This window comes from Mobula hypostoma, chromosome 23 (genome assembly GCF_963921235.1).
Source record: "Mobula hypostoma chromosome 23, sMobHyp1.1, whole genome shotgun sequence".
Lineage (NCBI taxonomy): Eukaryota > Metazoa > Chordata > Chondrichthyes > Myliobatiformes > Myliobatidae > Mobula > Mobula hypostoma.
Window position 1 is genome coordinate 14,853,270 of NC_086119.1, and position 22,441 is coordinate 14,875,710.

The 22,441-nt window shown below is 44.1% G+C and overlaps 1 protein-coding gene across 4 annotated transcripts in view; it reads right to left on the reverse strand.

Annotated features, from left to right (window-relative positions):
• Positions 1 to 19,323, reverse strand: part of cluha (clustered mitochondria (cluA/CLU1) homolog a) — a 100,210-nt gene extending 80,887 nt beyond the window's left edge. Inside the window, exon 1 of one of the 4 annotated variants that reach the window (XM_063031653.1) lies at positions 18,973 to 19,323. In XM_063031653.1, the coding sequence (XP_062887723.1) occupies positions 18,973 to 19,066 (94 nt within the window). In that variant the 5' untranslated portion in view covers positions 19,067 to 19,323. Of the gene's footprint in view, positions 1 to 17,318; positions 17,338 to 17,469; positions 17,594 to 17,949; positions 18,107 to 18,972 lie in introns of those variants that run through there. The other 3 variants (XM_063031652.1, XM_063031654.1, XM_063031655.1) reach the window with 3 other exon arrangements.
• Positions 19,324 to 22,441: the final 3,118 nt, after the last annotated feature.

The following is a 22,441-nucleotide window of genomic DNA, read 5'->3' on the forward strand; positions in this document are numbered from 1 at the left end:
ACCCACAGGCCACTGGATCAGTACGGGTACTGAACTCTTGTAGCCCATCTCCTGAATCCTAGCATTGGCCAATTCTGCCACTGTACCAACCTTTGGTATTGATCTGTCAAGAGCTAGATTTTCAGCCTTGTTGTTCTAGATGACTCAGGAGAACACCACGTGTTGCTCTGGTGACTCCTCCTTGGGTGGTCATCTGGGACTGAGGATTCATCTTCGAAGCTTAGGACACCATTAGGAGATCCTGCCAATGAGGCCGACGGTGCTGAGCAGAACAAGGAGGTAAGTTGTTTGTGAGGTGGTACATTCTGTCCAGCATCTACATCGGTCTTCTGCGATGCTGGCACATGGCTATGTGACTGACAACCATTGGAAATGTTCCTTTTCCATCCTGAAAAACCCAGGAATCATTGAGGGTGTTGCATGTATACTAAGAGACCCTGAGGACATCCTTGTATCCTTTCCTTTGTCCATCTGGACATGTCTTTCCAGGATAGCACTTGGAACAGAATAAGTCTTTCATGTATCTGATGTTGGGCACGTGAACAAGGAAATCATCAGGAAGAGCCGTAATGGATAGATTGAGCAGGCAGTGGATTTTTTCGAGTAGTAGAAGAGTCTGGGACCAGAGGGCATGGCCTCAGAATAGAAGGACATCCCTTTAGAACAGAGATGAGAAGGAATTTATTTAGGCAGAGCACAGTGAAATCTATGGAATTCATTACCACAGGCAGTTGTGGAGACCAAGTCACTGAGTATACAGTATTTAAAACAGAGGTTGATATGTTCTTCATTAGTAAGGGCATCAAAAGGTACATGGAGAAGACAGAAATGCAGTTGAGAGGGATAATAAAATTAGCCATGATGGAATGGTGGAGCACATTTGACAGGCTGAATGGCCTACTCTGCTCCCATGTCTTATGGTCTTAATGCTGGCTGGTAGAGGACAACAATGTTGTTTTGCTTATTCTTCCAATTGATATGACGGATTTTAACATGCCAGCTTAATGTAACAAATGAAGTATCCTATCTCTTCCCAATCTCATCATTCTACAAGTTTTACAACAGGTATTGACGGTACCCAGTTCTACATAATCAGCTAGCTTCTGGAAGATATAAATGTACAGATGATGTCACTTCCGATTTTTCTTACTCCTTCCATCTCCGATTCCAGTAGAAGCATTTGACCCCATTAAATCCCCTACCTTGCATAGGTCAACAACTTATCGAGCACTGATTATGAGCATGACTCAGCACACTAGTTTAGGCAGTACACAGAAATTTATGCTCATACGTGTGACCTAATACACCTGCCTTTTGTTAGCATACATATAAAAATAGATAACATCGACTTCTATAAAATTGGATATTTTTTGTGATCTAGCACTCATAATCCTGTTCAGAGAATTGCAAAATAAGGATAAATTCACATGTATATTTGTAAAATACACAAATTGGATTGCAATGTATTAGCAACTTGAAGCTAAATTATATTATTTAATTACCTTCACAAATATTTGATAATATTGACCTTTAATTGCAAATTATGGAGCGGGCCCTGTGGTTTATTGGTTAAAGTGCCTGTCTAGTAAACAGGAGATCCCAAAATGCTCTACCCATTGGAATCTCAGCGGTGCCTGCTATGGGTAGAGCATTTTGGGGCAGCACGATAGCATTTGCTTTACAGTGTAAATGATCACCAGTTGCAATTTGTTTCCCACTGCGTTCTGCAAGGAGTGTGTACGCTCTCCCCATGACCACCTCGTTTCCTCTGGATGCTCTGGATCCCTCCCACATTCCAAACACTTGCTTTGTGATTGTTCCATGCTCAATCCTCAAAGATTTAACTTGATGCAAACGGTGCATTTAACTTGCAAACACAAGGAAATTTGCAGATGCTGGAATTTCAAGCAACACACAAGAGACCCTTCGTCAGGACTAACTGAAAGAAGAGATAGTAACAGATTTGAAAGTGGGGGGGTGGGGAAGGAAGATCCGAAATGATAGGGGAAGACGAGAAGGGCCAAGAGCTGGATAGTTGATTGGCAAAAGGGATACGAGAGGATCATGGGACAGGAGTCCTAGGGAGAAAAAGGGAGAGGGGGAAAAAAAAAGCCCAGAGGATGGGCAAGGGGTACAGTGAGAGGGACAGAGGGAGAAAAAGGAGAGAGAGAAAAAGAATGTGTGTATATAAATAATGAATGGGGTATGAGGGGGAGCTGGGGTCTGGGTAGCCTCCAACCTGATGGCATGAACATTGACTTCTCAAACTTCCACTAATGCCCCACCTCCCCTTCGTACCCCATCCGTTTTTTATATACACACACATTCTTTTTCTCTCTCTGTCCCTCTCACTATACCCCTTGCCCATCCTCTGGGCTTCCCCCTCCCCCTTTTTTTTCTCCCTAGGCCTCCTGTCCCATGATCCTCTCATATCCCTTTTGTCAATCACCTGTCTAGCTCTTGGCTCCATCCCTCCCCCTCCTGTCTTCTATCATTTCGGATCTCCTCCTCCCCTTCCCACTTTCAAATCTCTTACTAGCTCTTCTTTCAGTTAGTTCTGACGAAGGGTCTCGGCCCGAAATGTCGACTGTACCTCTTCCTAGAGATGATGCCTGGCCTGCTGCGTTCACTAGCAACTTTGATGTGTGGTGTATTTCACTGTATGTTTCAATGTTCATGTGACAAATAAAGCCAATGTTTATCTTAAATTCACCAAAGGCCATTTGGTTATAATTTTAAAAAAATGGAGAACAGAATAAATGTTCTTGCTATTGCAGGCTGACGAGAAAATATTGCATGGTGTACAATGCAATTTATGATGATCATCTCTGAGTGACCAGTATGCTGTTGCTTAGCAGCACCAACCTACCTTCATACTAAAGTGGCTACATAAAAGCATACAGATATGCTCAAAAGGTTCAGTTGCTGTTCAGACCAAACATCAGAAAGGAGAAGAAATGTAAAATGATTGTTGGTGCCAGACGGGGTGGCTTAAGTTTTTCATTAAATTGCTGATTTTGCTGGTATTTCCATGCACAACAGTCTCAAGAGCAGGGGTTCCCAACCTGGGCTCCATGGACCAATACCTTTTAAGCAAAGGGTCCATCGAATAAAAAAGGTCGGGAACCCTGCTTCAGAGGTTACAGAGAATGGTGCAAAAAAAACATCCAGTGAGCAGCAATTCTGTGGGCAAAAGTGTCTTGTTAATGACAGAGGTCAGCGAAGAATGCCAAAACCAGTTCAAGCTGACAGGAAGGCAACAGTAATTCAATGCACCATGCATTGCAACAGTGGTGTGCAGAAGAGCATCTCTGAACGTACGTTGAACTTTGAAGTGGACAGGCTACAGCAGCAGCAGATCATAAACATATACTCAGTGCCCACTTTATTAGGTATCTCACATACCTAATAAAGTAACCACATTGTATAGAACATTTACCACCACAAAGCAGTTCAACATGCTTGACAAGATCAATGTCAAACAGAATCAGATACCAAATCAAAAGGAGATACAAGGACAAATAACCACGTTTGAGTAAAGGCTGTTTTACAGAAGATAAAATTTAGTAGGATGGAATTCTTGGTTGTTAGACCTTAGCAGCTTAATTCAAGGCTGAGCAAGAGGCCAGTGTTGGAGGATCACAGAGATAACAGATAGCAGGAGGTTCTGGAGATACGGAGGGAAATTTATTATGGACTGAGCCAATTAGACATGTTGCTGTCCTTGTCCTAACTAGTTATAAATAATATATTATTCTGGGATTTTTTTTGGGTCACAGTTAAGCTACTGAGTTTTATTTCAGAGTGAAAGAGAGCAAATGGAAGGAAATGCGTTCAGTTCTGGTCACCCAACATGACTGTCCTTGGACTGTTACAGAAACCACAAAGGTCATTCATATCCAGTGCGTGATGAAGGGCTGTCAAAGACCAGGTTAGTTTCTTTAAAGAATATTATTACAAGGGAATTCACAAAGAACGATCCTGGCAAATTGTCGACAACTGTGAAAGACTCAAATATCAAAGACCAATTAAAACTTAAGATGTATGGTAATAGGTTTGGCAGAACTATTTTCTAAGTGAGGGCAGTTGTGGTATACGTTACCAAAGAAAGTCAGTGAACCATAGAGTGAAGTTTTAATTGCACATACTTCACAAGAGAACAAGGATTAAATAATATAACAGCACACGGATTCTGTAGTTCTGTAGGGATAGTCTGCAGTTTGTTACCCTCAAACAATTCAGCATTTATCATGATACAAGCTTGGATAATCAACATGAATTATTTCACTGAAACACTCCATAATAGTGTACATCTTCCAGATGGAATATGAAGGAAAATTAGTTTGCAATCATAAATTTACTTACAGATCATTGAACAAGATTTATTCAGCAGATTCGTTGTACCATTACTTTAAGTTGAAACAGTACAATCAACTATAATACGAGCAAGGTCCAAACAGCTTCATGTTCAAAGTACAAAGTACATATATGTCACCATTTACAACCTCGAGATTCATTTTCTTGTGGGCATACTCAATAATCTATAGAAATAATAACTATAACAGAATCAATGAAGGATCACCCAACTAGGGTGATCAACCAGAGTGCAGAAGACAACAAGCTGTGCAAATACAAAATGTAGAAATAATAATAATAATAAATAATAAATATTGAGAACATGAGATAAAGAGTCCTTAAAAGCGAGTACATTAGTTGTGGGAACATTTCAATGATAAGGTAAGCAAAGTTGAGTGAAGTTATCCTCTTTGGTTCAAAAGCCTGATGGTTGAGGGGTAGTAACTGTTTTTGAACCTGGTGGTGCGAGTCCTGAAGCTCTTGTACCTCCTTCCTGATGGCAGCAGTGAGAACAGAGCATGTTCTGGACAGCAGGCCGGGAGGGGGTCCCTGATAATGGATGCTGCTTTGTAGAGTTTGAACACAAAAATCACTAAAATCAATGGCTGGGAACTTGCGACTGTATTGATGGTTACGGGAACATAAGGGGGAACTTTACTCAGAAGGTGGTGAAGGCGTGGAGCAAGCTGCCAGTGGAAGTGGTGGATGTGGATTTGATTTCAACATTTAAGAGGTTTGGATGGATATGTGGATGGGAGGGATATGTTGGACTATGGTCTGGATGCAGGTCAATTCAGCATGGACTAGATGGCCCAAAGGAACTGTATCTGTTCTGTAGTGTACTATGACAAAACATACCCGTGCTCACCACTTTCACATTTTAAATGACAGCTCCTTCTGGAGGACACTTGCACACACAGCCACATGCACAAAGTCAGACACTCCTGTCAACTAAGACCTGTATAATCCCAGCAGATACAATCAACACACAACCAGTGCTTTGATGTGAATACCCCACACACTACCCTCACAGGCAGGAAGCATTAAACCTTAAAGAGGACACCTGTAGATGCGCACCCCAGAGCCAACCCAATCTTTGATATCTTTCTTTGATGACTGCAAAGTACAGGTTTCTCAGCTAGCAAGGCATGCATTTGTACTGTATATTGCACAGTGCTGAGATTAATGGGCGATTAATCAATTCCTTGGTCCAGTTGATTAAGAGAGTAATATCAGCCAGATATCAAACAACTTTAATTGTTCTGTTTAAAAAAAATGATAAAAATCCTTCTTCAGAACTTAACATCAACTTACCCAGAATGGAATTTGGTTTGTCTCATCTCCTTTCCTCATCTGTTGCCCAACACATGAACAGCTTTTCAAGTGTTTAATATGAAGAGGGCTGGTAATCTCCCTACATGAGGAGGGCATCACAAGTACAGCCAAGTCCTACCTTCATCCATCTCCACACAAGATGTAGACTTTCTGACCTAAGAGTTCCCAAGATAGCACCTGAAGGTAGAGAGTGAAACCACTCCCTCAGTAGACAGTCTAAAAGTATAAAGAATACTGGGGCAAGAAAAGCAGCCCATCCGGACACAAGACTGGACACTGGGTACAACATCCCAATACAAAAAATAATTGCAAAAACCATCAGCATTACTGAGGAACACCTGTAGAGTGGTCAACCATGCTGTATTACCAAATGTTGCTAGTGGACAATGCAGCAGTCAAGAAAACCCTGAATATTAATCCCAACTCTTGAATGCATGTTGATTTTTAAATGAGCATACAGACCATAAGACATAGGAGCAGAATCAGGTCATTTGCCCTATCAGGTCTGTTCTACTATTCCAACAAGGCCAAGTTATGTTCACTCTGAACCCCATTTTCCTGCATTCCCTGTAATTTTTGATACCCCTACTAATTAAGAACCTATCAATCTCTGCTTTAAATATAGCCAGTGACTTGGCCTGCACAGCCATCTGTAGCAATGAATTCCACAGAATCACCACCCTTGGGCTAAAGAAATTCCTCCTTATCTGTCCTAAAGGGAAGCCCGTCTTTCTGAGGCCCTCTTGTCCTGGTCTCTCTCACTTTGGAAACATTCTCTCCATATCCACTCTATCTAGGCCATTCAATATTTGATAGATTTCTATGAGACCACCCCCCCCCCCATTCTTCTAAACTGCAGAGAGTACAGACCTAGAGCCAACAAATGCTCCTCATACATTAACCCTGTCATTCCCAGGAACTGACACACCTACAGGTTCAACAGTAACTAAAGAAAGCAAGTGCTTCAGGAAGAGGCCAACATTTCATCACAAAGACCTTCCATCAGTACAGCAAGTACATAATGTCAAACATGGTGCAGCATCTGAGGCAAGAGAAGTTTGACCTTCTGAGTATTTCAATGTGTCAAGCTCAATTGGATTCAATGCGTACAATTCCTTACCATCCAGTCTCAAGCTATTAGGCTAAAAGAATAATTAAGACTCACGTTATTGTGCAAGGTTAGCATCAAATGAAGTGACACTGCTGTTAGCTGAGAATCTGTCTTCTATTTATAGTAGTACCTTTATTTGCCAGAACTGCTGCCTTAGAATTGAGTTAAGGATGCTGCTCCTTGATCTAGTCTATGGAATTACAGACAAGGCTTCTCAAAATGGAGCCACAACAGCTAAGAAGTGGATGTGTCATTTAAAGCACAAGCAGAATTAGCCACATGTTGCAAAATGGAATGTGTGGAGTTATATCATTGAGGGTTCTTGGTAATGAACAAAGGAATAGTTCAAAGTAAACTCATTATCAAAGTATGAAAATGTTACCATATACTACCCCGAGATTCATTTTCTTGCAGGCATTTACAGGGGAAAAGATATACAATAGAATTTATGAAAAACTATACAGAGAGAAAGACTGACATACAACCAATGTGCAAAAGATAAATTGTGCAAATAAAATAATTCTGAGAACAAGTTGTAAAGAGACCTTGAAAGTGACTGCTGGTCACAGAACCAGTGGTGAATGAAGTTAACTGTGCTGGTTCAGGAGCCTGATGGCTCTGGGGATCCTGAACCTGGTGGTGTGGGACCCAAGGCTCCTGTCCTGCTCAATGGTAGTAGTGTAGCAGTGAGAAGAGAGCAAGGCCTGGATGGCTGGGGGGGCAGGGACGGGATGGGTTCTTTGACGATAGAGGCTGCTTTCTTATGGCAGCGCTCCATGTAAATGTATTCAATGGTGGGGAGAGCTTTGCCTGTGATGGACTGGGCCATGTACACTTTATTCTGTAAACTTTTCTGTTCCAGTTATTGCTGTTTCTATACCAGCCTCGAAGCAACCAGGTACGATGCTCTCCACTGTGCATCTATAGAAGTTTGTCAAAGTTTTTGATGACATGCCAAATCTACACAAACTTGCAAGCAGAGGTTCTGCTGTGCCTTCTTTGTGACGACACTTACATGCTGATCCCAGGAAAGATCTCCTGACATGGTAAGACCAAGGACGATCGACCCTTTCCACCTCTGGCTCATGGACTGCCAGCCTCTTCCTCCTGTGGCTGATAATCAGCTCTGTGGTTTTGCTGACGTTGAGTTAAGAGTTTGTTGTTGTGGCACTATTCAACCAGATTTTCAAACTCTATATGCCAATTCATCACCATCTTTGATTCAGCCAATAACAGTGGTGTCCTCAGCAAAGTTAAATATAGTTAGAGCTATACTTAGCCACACAATCACAAGTATAAACAGTAGAGCAGAGGGCAAAGCATACAGCCCTATGGTGCACTTGTGCTGATGGAGAGCATGGAAGAAATTTTGTTGCTAATCCAAACTGTGGTCTGCCAGTGAGTAAATTGAAGATCCATTTGCAGAGAAATTCCCTCTCAGCTCAATCTCTTCCCTTCTCCCTGTATCTCTTCATGCCCTGACTAATTGGGAGTCTATCAACCTCTGCCTTAAATATACCCAGTAACTTGGCCTCCACACCTGCCTGTGGTAATGAATTCTACAGATTCACCACTCTCTGGCTGAAGAAATTCCTCCTCATCTCTGTTCTAACTGGATGCCTCTCTATTCTGAGGTTGTGTCCGCTGGTCTTAAGACTCACCCACCATAGGAAACATCCTCTCCACATCCATCCTATCAAGGCCTTTCAACATTTGATAGGTTTTAATGAGATCCACCCCATTCCTCTGAATTCCAGCCAATACCGTCCCAGAGTCATCAAACACTCAACATACGATAAGCCTTTCCATCCCAGCATCACTTTTGTGAATCCCCTTTAAAACCTCTCCAATATGATGAAACATTTGGAGAAAACTAAACTGTTGCTGGCTGTAGGGTATGAAACATAGGAAATGCTGGTAAATCTGCTGGCACCAGCATCACTAATGTGATATTCAAAGACAGCGTATACCCTGAAGGCACATTTTAACCAGGTTCTATTGCAAACTTTTGAGAATTCAAAGTGAGGGTGGGATTTAAGGTCTGGGAACCTGAAGGTTGAAGAAATGTGCACTCTCTATGGAGAGAGTGCTGAAGAACACGAGACAGTTTCACTCATAGCAAGAATCTGAGGTCCAATCAAAACTACATGATGATATGGCTCTCTCCTAGAAGGGCGAGTCACATCAATGCCGCAAGCAGACTTGATGTGAGGTCAGTCAACTGCAGGAGTACTGAAGCAAGAAAGCTACGGCTCACATTGGTGTAGGAAGCCTTGATACAGATGGTGTGGGAGCCACCTCACCACAGAATGCCCATTCAAGACAGTTAACTATTACCTGTGGAACGATGACAGCTTAGCAAGGTTGCTCTCTGAACACAGCTGTGGTACAGCTTCAACTTCAAGGTATTCAAGATAGCTCAGTGTTAAGTCCCACAGGGTTGGGCACATTACACAAGTATGCAAATCCTCAAGAGATGATAAAGGCCAATTGAGGTGGTAGTCCTGCTATACCTTGGAGATAAAGGGACAAAGTCAACGGAATACAAACTCTGGGCACCATACATAACATGAAGTCTGGGAATGAAGAGGCTGAAATGGGAATATTCACTGGTATTTATAACACCTAACTATTAATCCATTTAAAGGCCAAATGTTGATTGAGGTAACTACTATAAATGTGTAGACACCATATCAAGTCATTCTGTAATGCACGACGGTGTTTACTTCAAATGCATCATTCACCTCTCATTTTGCTGGATCACGATACCACTCCCATTCATAGGAGACTGATTCCTGGGTGATAGGGACTGTTAAGTGTTGGACAAGGACAGTTGGAATCAGCTGCCTTTCATATTCTAACTACAACGTTGTGCACTATAAATTTTGGGAAAAGACTAAATCTTTTGGACAGATTCAGACTCTTTTTTGAAAGGATCACAGTATTGGGCAGCAAGGAGATCCAGAAACTCTCAGGAGTGCTCTGGCAGGCAGGCTTGGAAGGTACACAAGAAACCTCCAATTAGCTGAAATACCTGGAGCACAAACAATGGTTTAAACATGAAAGTTTCAGAAACCAGTGAGTGGATGACAGTGCAGAGACAGGTTAGTACGGAGAAAAACACTCAGAGGATACAAGAACAGCAAGAATCAGAACAGCTCCTGATGCTCCACAAGACCACGAGAAACAGAAGCAGAACCAGGCCATTCAGCCCATCAATTCTGTTCCACCATCCGATTATGGCTGATTCATCTTCTCTCCCTCAAAGCCATTCTCCTGCCTGCTCCCCATAATATTTGACATCCTTACTAATCAAGAACCCACCAATCTCTACTTTAAATATAACCAATGACTGCCTCCACAGCTGTCTGTGGCAATGAATTACGCAGATTCACAACCCTCTGGCTAAAGATCTTCCTCATCTCTTATTCTGAGGATGTACAATCTGCTCCTAAACTCCCCCACTACAGGAAGCATCCTCTCCGTATCCACTCTTAAGAGTTTCAGTATTCAGTAGATTTCAATGAGATTCCCCCTAATTATTCTTAACTCCAGTGAGTACATGCCCAGAGCCATCAAATGCTCCTCATCCAGAAGTGTGCCAAGAGTTTCAAAACTAGCTAGACCAGAGGAACTACCAGTTTGATTTCTGGTAATGAAGCTACAATTTAAGTAAAAGAATTCTTGGATTAAAAGGGAGACTGAGAACTCAAATAGAATTAGTCATATCATGTGAAAGCGATATTATTTGTTCGTCTGTGGCTGCACTTGCGTGAGATGAGGAACTGCTGCATGCTTGCTCTTGCAGAAACATGGCTCCAATACATTCATCCCATACACCATCAATCTACAGGCCACCACACTCAGGAACTTGGGCAGTTTTACCGCTACCGTAATTATATGTGCCTTGTGCCGTGCAACTGTTGGTACTGTGTTTTGCAACTTGGCTCAGGAGTAACACTATCGTTTTGCAGTATTTTCATGTACGGTTGAATGACAATTAAACTTGGAACTTAAACTAAAGGAAAATATCTGGTGAACTAATGTCCTTGGAAAAAGGAAAGTTTTCACTATCAGATGATTGACCAAATTAAACTGAGCTTTCAAGTGCACGTGGAAGCTTTCCAATGACACACAGCTACTCTTTGGGAAATACTGGAGCTGTCATCAATTGAATTGACAGCAAAATAAGAGGTTTTACTTGAGATTTTCCAACCATGTGATTTGTACAATCAAGGCAATGCTTCAGAGTGAAATTTACAATGGTGTCAGGAGTGGGGAAGAGGTAGAATTTGCTGAAGATACAAGTTCAACCTGCCCTATAATCTAGAAACTGAAGATTGCATATGGCAGAAAGATCAGCCCAATGAGTGGTGTAGGACACTGTTTATCAAGAATCCTTCATACAAAATGATGCAGGCTGACCGCAAGCAAATCTTCAAGAGTGCTGGTGACATTAGAATTCTTGGTTCCTTACTTGACCTAGGATCTTAGGTTGTCAGGAATATTAAATGTGTTAAACCAGTGACTGTGGATCACCAAGGGAACATAGCTGAGAATAAGCAGAAGCCCTTCAGTTATCATCCATGTTGTGAATAGTATTTTCAAGATAAATGACACAAGGAAGCAGCCAGATTTGGAGACACTTGGCAAGCAGGACTCACCACACTGAAGGACGGGCGTGAACAAGCACAGCACCTACTGAGAAAATCAGAGGCATTGCAGATAACCATGTTGTAGATGAGAGAAGCCCAGTCAGAGTTGCACAGTACAAAAACAGGCCATCAGCCCAACGCATATGACTATCCCAGTTAGTTCCCTTTGTATTTGGCCCATAACCCTCCAAACCTTCACCATCCAAATACCCATCCATGTCCTTTAAAGATTATTATACCCGCCTGTACAGTTTTGTTTTGACAGCTTATTCCTTGAATTGACCACTGTGTGGAATTTCTGGTAAGATGGCGACGCGTTTGACCACAGCAGCTTCTAAGGTGTCAACAAGAGGTGTTATTGTCTTTTATTTTTTAAACAATTGCTGGACATCAAGAACTTAAAGTACTGCAGGTCCACCCCATCAGCGAATTGCTCATTGGCAAAGAAACTGAAGGAGCTGGACTTGGTGCAGATCGCGTGCAGTCTAACCGTGAGTGATCATCTTAGTCACTTTTCTTGTGATTGCAAGACCCTGTGGACATTGTTAATGTAGAATGCTGCAAGTCCGATTCACTGATTTATTGGCGGACGGCAGGGGAGCTACGTATCCTCGGTTATAGCAAGGACTAGGTCTCAAGCCGCAGGGTCTGTTTACAGCTGCCCAGGAGAGAGGCGTCAGAGTCACTGTGCTCCACCAGTGGCAGCATGGTGCAGCATCCAAGCTGGAGGAGGTGCTGCCAGTGTTCACTCAGAAGACAACAAGCTGCATTGGCCTACATCTTTCTGTCTGACTGTACTTTACTGATGTCTTATATGTCATGCTGTATGTGACTGTTGGTACTGTGTTTTGCACCTTGGCCCCGGAGTAACACTTTTGTTTGGCTGTATTCATGTATGGTTTGAATGACAATTAAACTTGAACTTAAAAGTTTCCTCAGGTCTCTTAAATCATTCCCCTCTCACCTTAAATCTACATTCTCTAGTTTTAGACCCCCTATCCAGAGAGAAAAGACTGACTCTCCACATTATCTACATTCTTACTGATTTAAAACACTTCTATAAGGTCCCCTTTCAGACTCTGATGTTCCAGATGAAATAACCTCTGTCTTTCAAGCAACTCTATATAACTCAAGTCTTCCTGTCCAGCTATCATCCTTGTGAATCTTCTCTGCATCCTTTCTAGTTTAGTGACATTCTTCCAAAACAAATCAAAGCTCCTGAAACAGGAATTAGATCTAGGATTACTTCTGGAATGGATGCAAAATAGACTGATGACAAAGGATATTAGGGGCAAAAGCCAGAGACTGACTAAATAACGAGAGTTTAACAAGAACATGAACCATGATTTCCATGCACGTCTGATCGGTAAAGCCTGGCAAATTCATTGATAATCCAGGGCAAAAGAATATCAAGCCCTAGGTAAGCAGTAGATCTTGATCTCTCGGTGTACTGTAGCCACAGCATAAAGAAACTAGAAGAGATAGAGTCTAGGATGCACGGTAGCAAAGCGGTTACTGTAATGCTTTACAGTGCCAGCAATCAGAAGGCTGGAGTTCAATTCCCACTGCTTCTCTAAGGAGTTTGCACATTCTCCACATGAACTGGTCGGTTTCCTCCGGGTGCCCTGGTTTCTTCCACATTCTAAAGATGCTCAGGTTAGGGTTAATAAATCATGCACATGCTATGTTGGAGTCAGAAGTGCGGCTATACCTGCGGGCTGCCCCCAGCACATCCTCAGACTGCCTTGGTCGTTGACATGAACGATACCTTTCACTGTCGACTCTGATTAGATTTATCCCCCTCCCCCGCAAAGGGAGAGCAGTACAGTGGTCCACAGCAAAGGAAAAGTCAAGAGAAAAGCATGGTTCAGAAATTGGGAACGCGATCAGGGTGTAACACAATATGGAATTTTAAAAAACAGGTAAATGAAGAGATCTCTGAAATAACCAAAGGTTTACAGTTGAGTTGATAATGCCCAGTTGTTAAAAAATCTGCATTGTTGTATTTATAATTAGTTATTTTTGGTGCTATTAGATAGACTATTTAATACACACAAGAGATACCAAAACCCAGACTATGTAATCTAATCTGTTCAAAGTCATGAAGAGAATCTGATCCATGCAACAACTGCAAAGGACATCAGACCAAATGGAAAAGACCTACATGAAGAGCTATATGAAGTGGATGTTTCAGGGAAAAGCTTGCAGTGAAAAGTTCAGTGAATAAAGTAACCAACTGATTGATGGAATTAATGACTGCTGAACACCCAAGTCTATAGTACATAAATCTATAGTACATAATTTAATTTATTTAAGGCATCCGTTAGTCTTGCGAGACCATGGATCTGCTCCTGGAAAGTCTTCACTCTCCAGGGTGCAAGCCTGGGCAAGGTTGTGTGGAAGACCGGCAGTTGCCCATGCTGCAAGTCTCCCCTCTCCATGACACCAATGTTGTCCAAGGGAAGAGCATTAGGACCCATACAGCTTGGCACCAGTGTCGTCGCAGAGCAATGTGTGATTAAGTGTCTTGCTCAAGGACACAACACGTTGCCTCGGCTGGGGCTCCAACTCACGACCTTCAGGTCACTAGTCCAATGCCTTAACCACTTGGCCACGTGCCCACACATAATGTACATAAATATAGTACATTAGCTGTTTGAATGTATAGTACATGCTGAAAGCATACATTTAAGAGTAATTTATTACCAGAGGTATATATTTTCGGAAATATACCCTTAATGAAAAAGGACGATGTCTGAAAGTACTGTCATTATTTTTTTTAGGTCCCTAGTGAAGATCATAGCCATCTGCCTCTTAATTTGGACTACAGCACTGTACAAAATTCAGAATCAGGTTTATTATCACTGGCATGTGACTTGAAATTCCTTAACTCTTAGGCACATATAAATAGACCACAAGACCATAAGGAGCAGAATTAGGCCATTTGACCCATCTAGTCTGCGCCACCATTTCATCTTGGCTGATCCATCTTCCTTCTCAACTTGAATCTCCTACCTTCTCCCCATATCCCTTCTTGACCTGACTAATCAAGAACCCATCAACCTCTGCCTTAAATATATCTAATGATTTAGCCTCCACAGCTGCCTATGGGAATGAATTCCACATATTCACCACTATCTGGCTAAAGAAATTCCTCATCGCCACTCTAAAAGGATGTCCTGCTATTCTGAGGCAGTGTCCTCTGGTCTTAGATTCTCCCATCATAGGAAACATCCTCTCATATCCACTCTATCAAGGCCTTTCAACATTCAATAAGTTTCAATGAGGTCACCCCTTGCTCTTCTGAATGGCAGTGAGCAGAGGCCCAGAGCTATCAAACACTCATCATATGACAAGCCTTTCAATCCTGGAGTCATTTCTGTGAACCTCCTCTGAACCCTCTCCAAGGTTAGCACATCCTTTCTTAGATAAGGGGCTCATAATACTCCAAGTGAGGCCTCACTAATGCTTTATAAGTCTCAAAATTACATCCTTGCTTTTATATTCAAGTCGTCTGAAATGAATGCTAACATCTCATTTACCTTTCTCACCACCAACTCAACCTGCAAATTAACCTTTAGGGAATCCTGCACAAGGACTCCCAATCCCCTTGCACCTCCAATTTTTGAATTATTTATTTAGAAAATAGCTAGCGTGCCTAAGACCATTGCATAGTACTGTAGTAATTTGATGTATTGCACTATACTGCTGCTGCAACAAAAAAAAATGTTTCATGACAGGTGAGTGATGATAAATCTGATTCTGATAAGAGTCTCTGTTGTGGACAGTGGGAAGGGAGCAGGACGTGGGAAAAGGGTAAGGGAGAAGGGGAGGGAGCGGGAAGCAATTGTTTGAATCAAATGACCTTGCTTGGTGTCTCAGGGCAGGATGTGAGCACTCATCCCACCTACTGCCCCCGGCACTCCTTCTCTGCCAACTGTCCAACACCCCTCCAAAGGCGCTCCACCCTCACCATTACCAACATCCCTTTGCTCCCGCCAGATTTAAAAACTCACTCTCTGCTCCATGTTGACAAATACCATACTGTGCAAGAGTCGCTACATTCATTTATATGTGCCTATGACTTCTGTACAGTACTGTACAGTTTAACAATAAAACTGCAAAAGTACAATCTGAAGCAACACACACACACACAGAATGCTGGAGAAACTCAACAGGTTAGAACATCCATGCAAAGAAATATTTAAAAATTATAATCTGTCTGCGCGTTTTTGTTGGTGTTTTTTTTATATACAGTATTTGTAAACAATGCAATTGCTGATAGATGGACTTGTCAGAATTTAGATTTGGTCTAGCCAGAGCTTCACACTACTGTGACTTTCAAAGGAGCAAATCAGAAGGAACAAAATGGCAAAGTTCCTGATTTCTACTTTGAAGCACCAAGTGAGAAAACCACAAGACAGACTGAATTTAAACGTTGGCCCAGATCGTCTGGGGGCTTCTCTCTCTGTGCGATGCTAAGGCTGTGAGATTGCCCCTGGCTGCTGTGCTTCGTGTCTGCGAACTCTGCAGTGATTTACCCCGTTAATACAGAGACTTTGGACCTACTCCAGGGATTTGGACCCAAGGACTCAATTTGGTTTGGAATGCTGTTGTTGCTCACTGCTACCGTTTATGGTTGGTTTTGTGTTTTCTTTCCCCTCTTTCTCTGTGGGCACTGAGGTGTTGGTCTTATTTTTTTCTTTAATTGGGTTTTTCGTGTTCCTTGCTTTGTGACTGTGTGTAAGCAAACAAATCTCAAGATTGTATAATTTACACGTATTTCGATAATAAATGCACTCTGAATCTTTAAATTTGAGTTTTGTTAATATTGGTGTTTTAAAAATGCTTTCTACAGATATTTATATTGTAAACATCTTCATCCAAATTAAAGGGGAAGAGAAATGTGGTAAACTTGTGGCCCTAAAAATGAAATAATCAATAGACGGCTACAGAGTCATTCCTAATAAAAGGAACATACTTTCACCTAAACAAGGCATAAAACCAATCTCATATAACTTGCATCTTTTACACTATATTCAACATGGAACATTTGATTTGATTACTCTAAGCCTCGAGTTTTTTTTTTAAATCACTATTTAAATCTTGAGTACCTGCTTCTTTTCAAACATGATTTTAAACAGGCCACCTCACTGCAAATAATTACAATTCCATAAAACACATTGCGATATTAAAAATGGAAATGGAATTTTATGTTCCATTAATCGATTAGGAGCTGCAACAACCAGTCTCAGTATCCAAGTTCAACCAGGACTGTTATTAGAATGCTTTCCAAGGGTCTTGATTTTAACCAAAAGGTTGGTACGGATCTTAACCCAGATCTCAGCCATGCATCCTCCCTATAACACAAAAGTTTACTGCCTTTATATACTCACTTTATGTTGTTTATTAAAAAAAGGGTTCTAGAGCAGAACAACTTTAAAAATCGGGGCTTCATCTCTATAAAGATTTAAGATTATGAGAGGCACAGAGCTAGCAGCCAGTGGCTTTCTCTCCCCCAGAGATGAAATGTCTAATGTAAAAGGGCAAGCATATATGGAGAGGCAGATTGTTCAAAAGCAGAGCGGGGGGTCTCTGGAATGTGCTATCATAATGGAGGTAATTACAACAGAGGTGTTGAAGAGGCTCTTAGATGGGCAAATGAATGTGCAGAGAATGGAGGCATAGATAGAAGGGATTGGATTAATTAGTTTAGTGCAACATCATGGCCAGCGGGCCAGTTTCTGTACTGTCCCACCCTGCATTCCATGAAGGACTGCCCAAACTCACTGAACAGACAGGCAGGACTAGCTTTAACACACCTCCAGGGCCTGATGCAAACAGAGGGGAAGTACACCTACCTAAATCTTGTCCTCTAGTCTAATATCACCCAGTGCAAATGTTTCTTTGAACCATCGCAGAAGTGGGGGTTGGACAAAGGAAAATTTATAAAGGTTTAGCGTCAAGTTCAGGTAAAAGGGGTCAGGGGAACGGGGAGATGTCCAGACTCACGAGGGACTGCCTTAGCCCAGCACCAGCGACATCCAACTGCATCCATGAGGGGCAGAGGGGTGGTCAATGCCTGTGGGGGTCTGTCCGGCAGAAGGGTGGCAACTGGGTCAGGTCAGGGGAGGTGACAGCAGCTCCACTCAGGCGGCTGTGACCTTACCCCGCCCCCCTACGTCATCAGCTTCCCCCAGCAACCAGCCAGCATTCGCTTCCGGGTCACGTTTTATTTGGCGGGGGAGGGGGAGAAGACGGGGGCAGTTTAAAGATGCAAGAGGGGTGGGGGGTGTACCTTCCCCTCCGGGGCTGCAGCCCCCCTCCCGGTACCCTCCAGCCCGACCCCAGGCCCGGGGCTTGCCGGTCCAGGCTGCGGGGCCGCTCTCCAAGCAGGCAGCGGGGGTGAAGGTGACCTTCAGCAGGCGGCCCGAGGTCGGGGTAACAGGTTGTCCCCAACCCTCCCCGGACTCGGGATCGCCCCACACTCACCGGGCGGTGCAGAGGGGTGAAACAAGGTGGACGCATCATAACCAGGCTCCGGCACACACAGCGGAGCGGCGGTCGGCAAAGACGGTCGCCGGGCCGGCAACAGAGAGGGTGCCGCGGGGGTCCCGCTGCCCACCCGACCCATTCAGTCATGCCGCACTTTCCGAGGGTCCCGCAGCAGCCCAGCCGCCCTCAGCACCCATCATCCCCGTTCCTGTACAAGAAGCCCCCTCCCCACCTTCCCCGAGACCCGCTACAAAACGCTGCCACAATTAAAACAGCTGCCCTCCCACCCGCCTCATCCAACATCCAGAAACCAACCTCCCCGGGCAAAGCCCCTCCACTCCCACCTCCCCGGGCAAAGCCCCTCCGACTGTCCACCTCCCTGGGCAAAATCTCCAGCTGTCCGTTTCCGCAGGCTAAAACCCCTCCATTGCCCACCACTCCAACCAGTACCCACAACTGCCCATCTCCCCAGGCAATCCCTTCCACTGCCCACCTCCCCGGCGGCGGGGGAGGGGGGAAAGAGACAATCCCTCCCCCCCATTGCCCACCACTCCTCCCACTGTCCACCATCCCAAACAAAACCCACAACTGCCAATCCCACCCCCCCCACAGCCCACCTCCCCGGCAGGAAAAAAAAAGCAACAGTCCACCTTTCCCCCATTGCCCACCACCCCAGGGAAACCCTTACCAACCCACCACCCCCCCATGCCCAGGTAAGTCTCCCAACCCCAACACACACACGGTCTGAACTTCAGGATCACTGGAGAACCATTCACCACGAGTTGCCCTCCTTCAGCCCATTAACCCCATTCATAATGAAGTTAACACTCCAGCCTCAATTAACACTGCACTGCGTGGGTCACACTATCTCATAACAAACAGACATAAAACATTGGCTTTGGCCAGGAGCGAACCCTGCACAGGCAGGGAGGGCGCGATTTAAATGACTCCCTCCGCTCACCTTCCCCCGGTCACTCAGCCGGGCCGGAGGGGGTAATATCCCTTTGACCTTTAACTCACCCGCCTCTCTTCTAATGTCACGTCCCGGCTCGCTGCCCTCCCCGGTGTCCGCCGCCGCCGCCGCCGGGCACGTTTCGTCCGTCTTGCTCACCATCGCCTTGGGATCGGCCGCCTCTGCTCGCCACAAGCCGCTGAGTTCTTCCACCCCCCGCCACACACCACGCTCTGTCGGTAGCCGCACGGCCGGGAAGCAGCGGACGGAAGGACGGCGCCGGCTCGGCTGCCAACACACGTGGTTTCTCCCTCTCTCTCTCTCTCCCTCTCCCTCCCCAACCTCCGACCCGGCTCCAAGGCGAATGGAAGAGGGTGGGCGGACCCGCTTGTTATACGGCTGGCGAGAGGTGCCCAAACGCCGGCGGGATTTCTCAATCTGCCTGCCTTCGAAACCGCTCCGACTGCAACGCGCCCTGCTCTTCCAGGCTAAATATTATGCGGTAAAAAATCGAAGGCTGCACTTTAACTCAATACACGTTTTTTGTCATGACAATTTTTCCCCGATTAATTATTTCCAGAGTTCAAAATAAAATTATGAATGTACGTCACGATATTCTAACTTACATAACATACAACTTACGTTTATGTGTTGTGTTGAAAAAGAATCGTTTCTAAATTCTAGTGCAAAACGCCACTTATTTTGCCTGTCTCTGTTTAGCTCAATGGATTCTATAAGGTTAAAAAAAAGTTCAGGGATTTTTTTCCCCCCAGAATGTGAATGAAATTTGTCATAAAACTTCAAAACTTGACACAGGAAATGTAATCTCTACTGTGTAATTTGAGACACTGTCGTAATTGAATGATCTCACCGCGCCTTCAGATTTTTTTACATAATACACGGTTACAAAATCTGCCCTTCCCAAGAGAAAACGCGGCATCTCCCCAGCCTGCAACCTCTACCACCTTTGAAGGACAAGACCAGTGGGTTCATTGGAATGCAATTACTGGCAAGTTCTCCCCTAACGTGTCCTTTATCCCGACTAGGAAGAAGTTATGGAGTATGGCACAGCCCATTCATTGCACACCAACTATGAAGGTCCCACACGCATTGTTCTGATGCTATCTCATATCATTCCCTTCAGACTTCAGACTTATTTATCACTTGTACATTGAAACATACAGTAAAACTATTTGTTTTAATAACCAACAGACCCAAGGATGTGCAGTGGAAGGGGGCAGCCTGTAAGTGTGACTACACATTCTGGTTCCAACATAGCATGCTGAAAATGCTCAGCAAAACAACACAGAACTCGACATAGCATTCCCAGATTCTCAACACAACAGCACAAACAGCATCAACAGCAAATCAAGCCCCTTTCTCACCGTTGCAAATACAGACCTCCAACCGCCTCTCAGGCTCCTGTCCTTGGCCCCAAACTCTCAGATACTAATGTACCAGGCATGGGGCAGGGCACATAGAATTGCGTCTAATGTACTGACTTGCACTGACCTTATTGGACAGAAGCTAAAGAGTGGGAATAAAGGGATCATTCTCCAATTGGTGGGCTGTGACAGGTGGGGTACTGCAGGAATCAGTGCTTGGGCCCCAGATTTTCATAATCTATCTCAACAGTTTGGCAGAGGAGAATTTAATGTCAAATTTTTAAGTTTATTGTTGATAATAAACTCTGTGTTATTGTGAACTTGGAGCAGATTGTAAAGAGGCTTTAGGGGGCAATGGATAAACCGAGTGAGTGAACAAGAACACGGTGAAGGGAATGTGGTAATAAGTGAGGTTATCCACTTTGGTGCATGTACATGAAACCGGAGGGAGCGTTTGTCAGATTTTTAATTTTTTTTTTATTTTATTGAGATACAGTGCAGAATAGGCCCTACCAGCCCTTCAAGCCACGCTGCCCAGCAAACCCCCAATTTAACCCTAGCCGAATCAAGGGACAATTTACAATGCGTAACTAACCCACTAACCAGCACGTCTTTAGACTTTAGACCCAGAGTTAACCCACACTGTCACAGGGAAAATGTACAAACTCTTTACAGGCAGCAATGGGAATTGAACCCAGGTCGCCTGCACTATAAGTCGTTACGCCAACCATCGTGCTGTCAGATCCTGAGAGATTGGGTGCTTTATTTATTCAGAGGAACTTAGATGTGTTTATACACAAGTTGCTCAAGGATATTCTTCAGGTACAGCAAGCAATTAAAGAGGGTAATTTTTTATTTACCTTGGGGGCCACCTCCCTAACGAAAACCACCCAGCCTCTGTCGCTTGCTCCACCCCACCTGACTCCATCTGCCAATCACCCGTACTCACTTCGACCCACCTATCACTCACTGCCAGACCTTGCCCCAACTCTCCCCCTTATGATATGCCTGTGCCCACTCCACCCTTTCAGTCTGGATGAAGGATCTGGACCCGAAACATCGACGGTCTGTTTCCCTCCACAGATGGGCCTTGGGGTTATGTCATTGGCAAGTCGTAGGGTCAATACCGAAGATCGAAGCCCAGAGGCCAAATGCCAAGTCAGTGAGGCAGGAAGTCGAGGGCCAGTGATCGAAGCCCTGGGTCGGCATGTATAACAGTCAGACGCCTGACGTCTGCAAGACCACAAGTCTACCGGAGGCTGGAAGCTGCCTGTCCTGGGGCTGGAGGCTTGCTTGTGTGTGTGTGGGAGAAGGGGAGACAAGGGGCTTGTTTTTTTTTGCTGTATTTGTTGTCACTTGTGTTGTTCTATTGAAATTGTAGGCATGCTATGTTGGTTCTGGAATGTGGGGTGACTGACCCCCAGAACGTCCTTGGGTTGTGTTGGAAGTTGGTGCAAGCAACATATTTCACTGGATGTTTCGGTGAATGAGTGATAATAAATCTGAATATTTCCTATGATCCCTTTGTACACTAATAATTATTAGTGTATGACTCCTTAAAAAGCAGCATCTTGAATGATAATTTCAGAGAATGTCAGGTCCCTGCTACTCACTTAGAGAAATAGTTCCTGGATGTCTTTATGTTTCTATCCTTTTGCCATAGAGCAGAAACTGAAATAGAGATTAGGTTACACACATCAAAGTTGCTGGTGAACGCAGCAGGCCAGGCAGCATCTCTAGGAAGAGGTACAGTCGACGTTTCGGGCCGAGACCTTCGTCAGGACTAACTGAAGGAAGAGCTAATAAGAGATTTGAAAGTGGGAGGGGGAAGGGGAGATCCAAAATAATAGGAGAAAACAGGAGGGGGAGGGATGGAGCCAAGAGCTGGACAGGTGATCGGCAAAAGGTATATGAGAGGATCATGGGACAGGAGGCCCAGGGAGAAGGAAAAGGGGGAGGGGGGAAAACCCAGAGGATGGGCAAGGGGTATAGTCAGAGGGACAGAGGGAGAAAAAGGAGAGAAAGAGAAAAAGAATGTGTGTATATAAATAAATAACGAATGGGGTATGAGGGGGAGGTGGGGCATTAGCAGAAGTTTGAGAAGTCAATGTTCATGCCATCAGGTTGGAGGCTACCCAGACGGAATATAAGG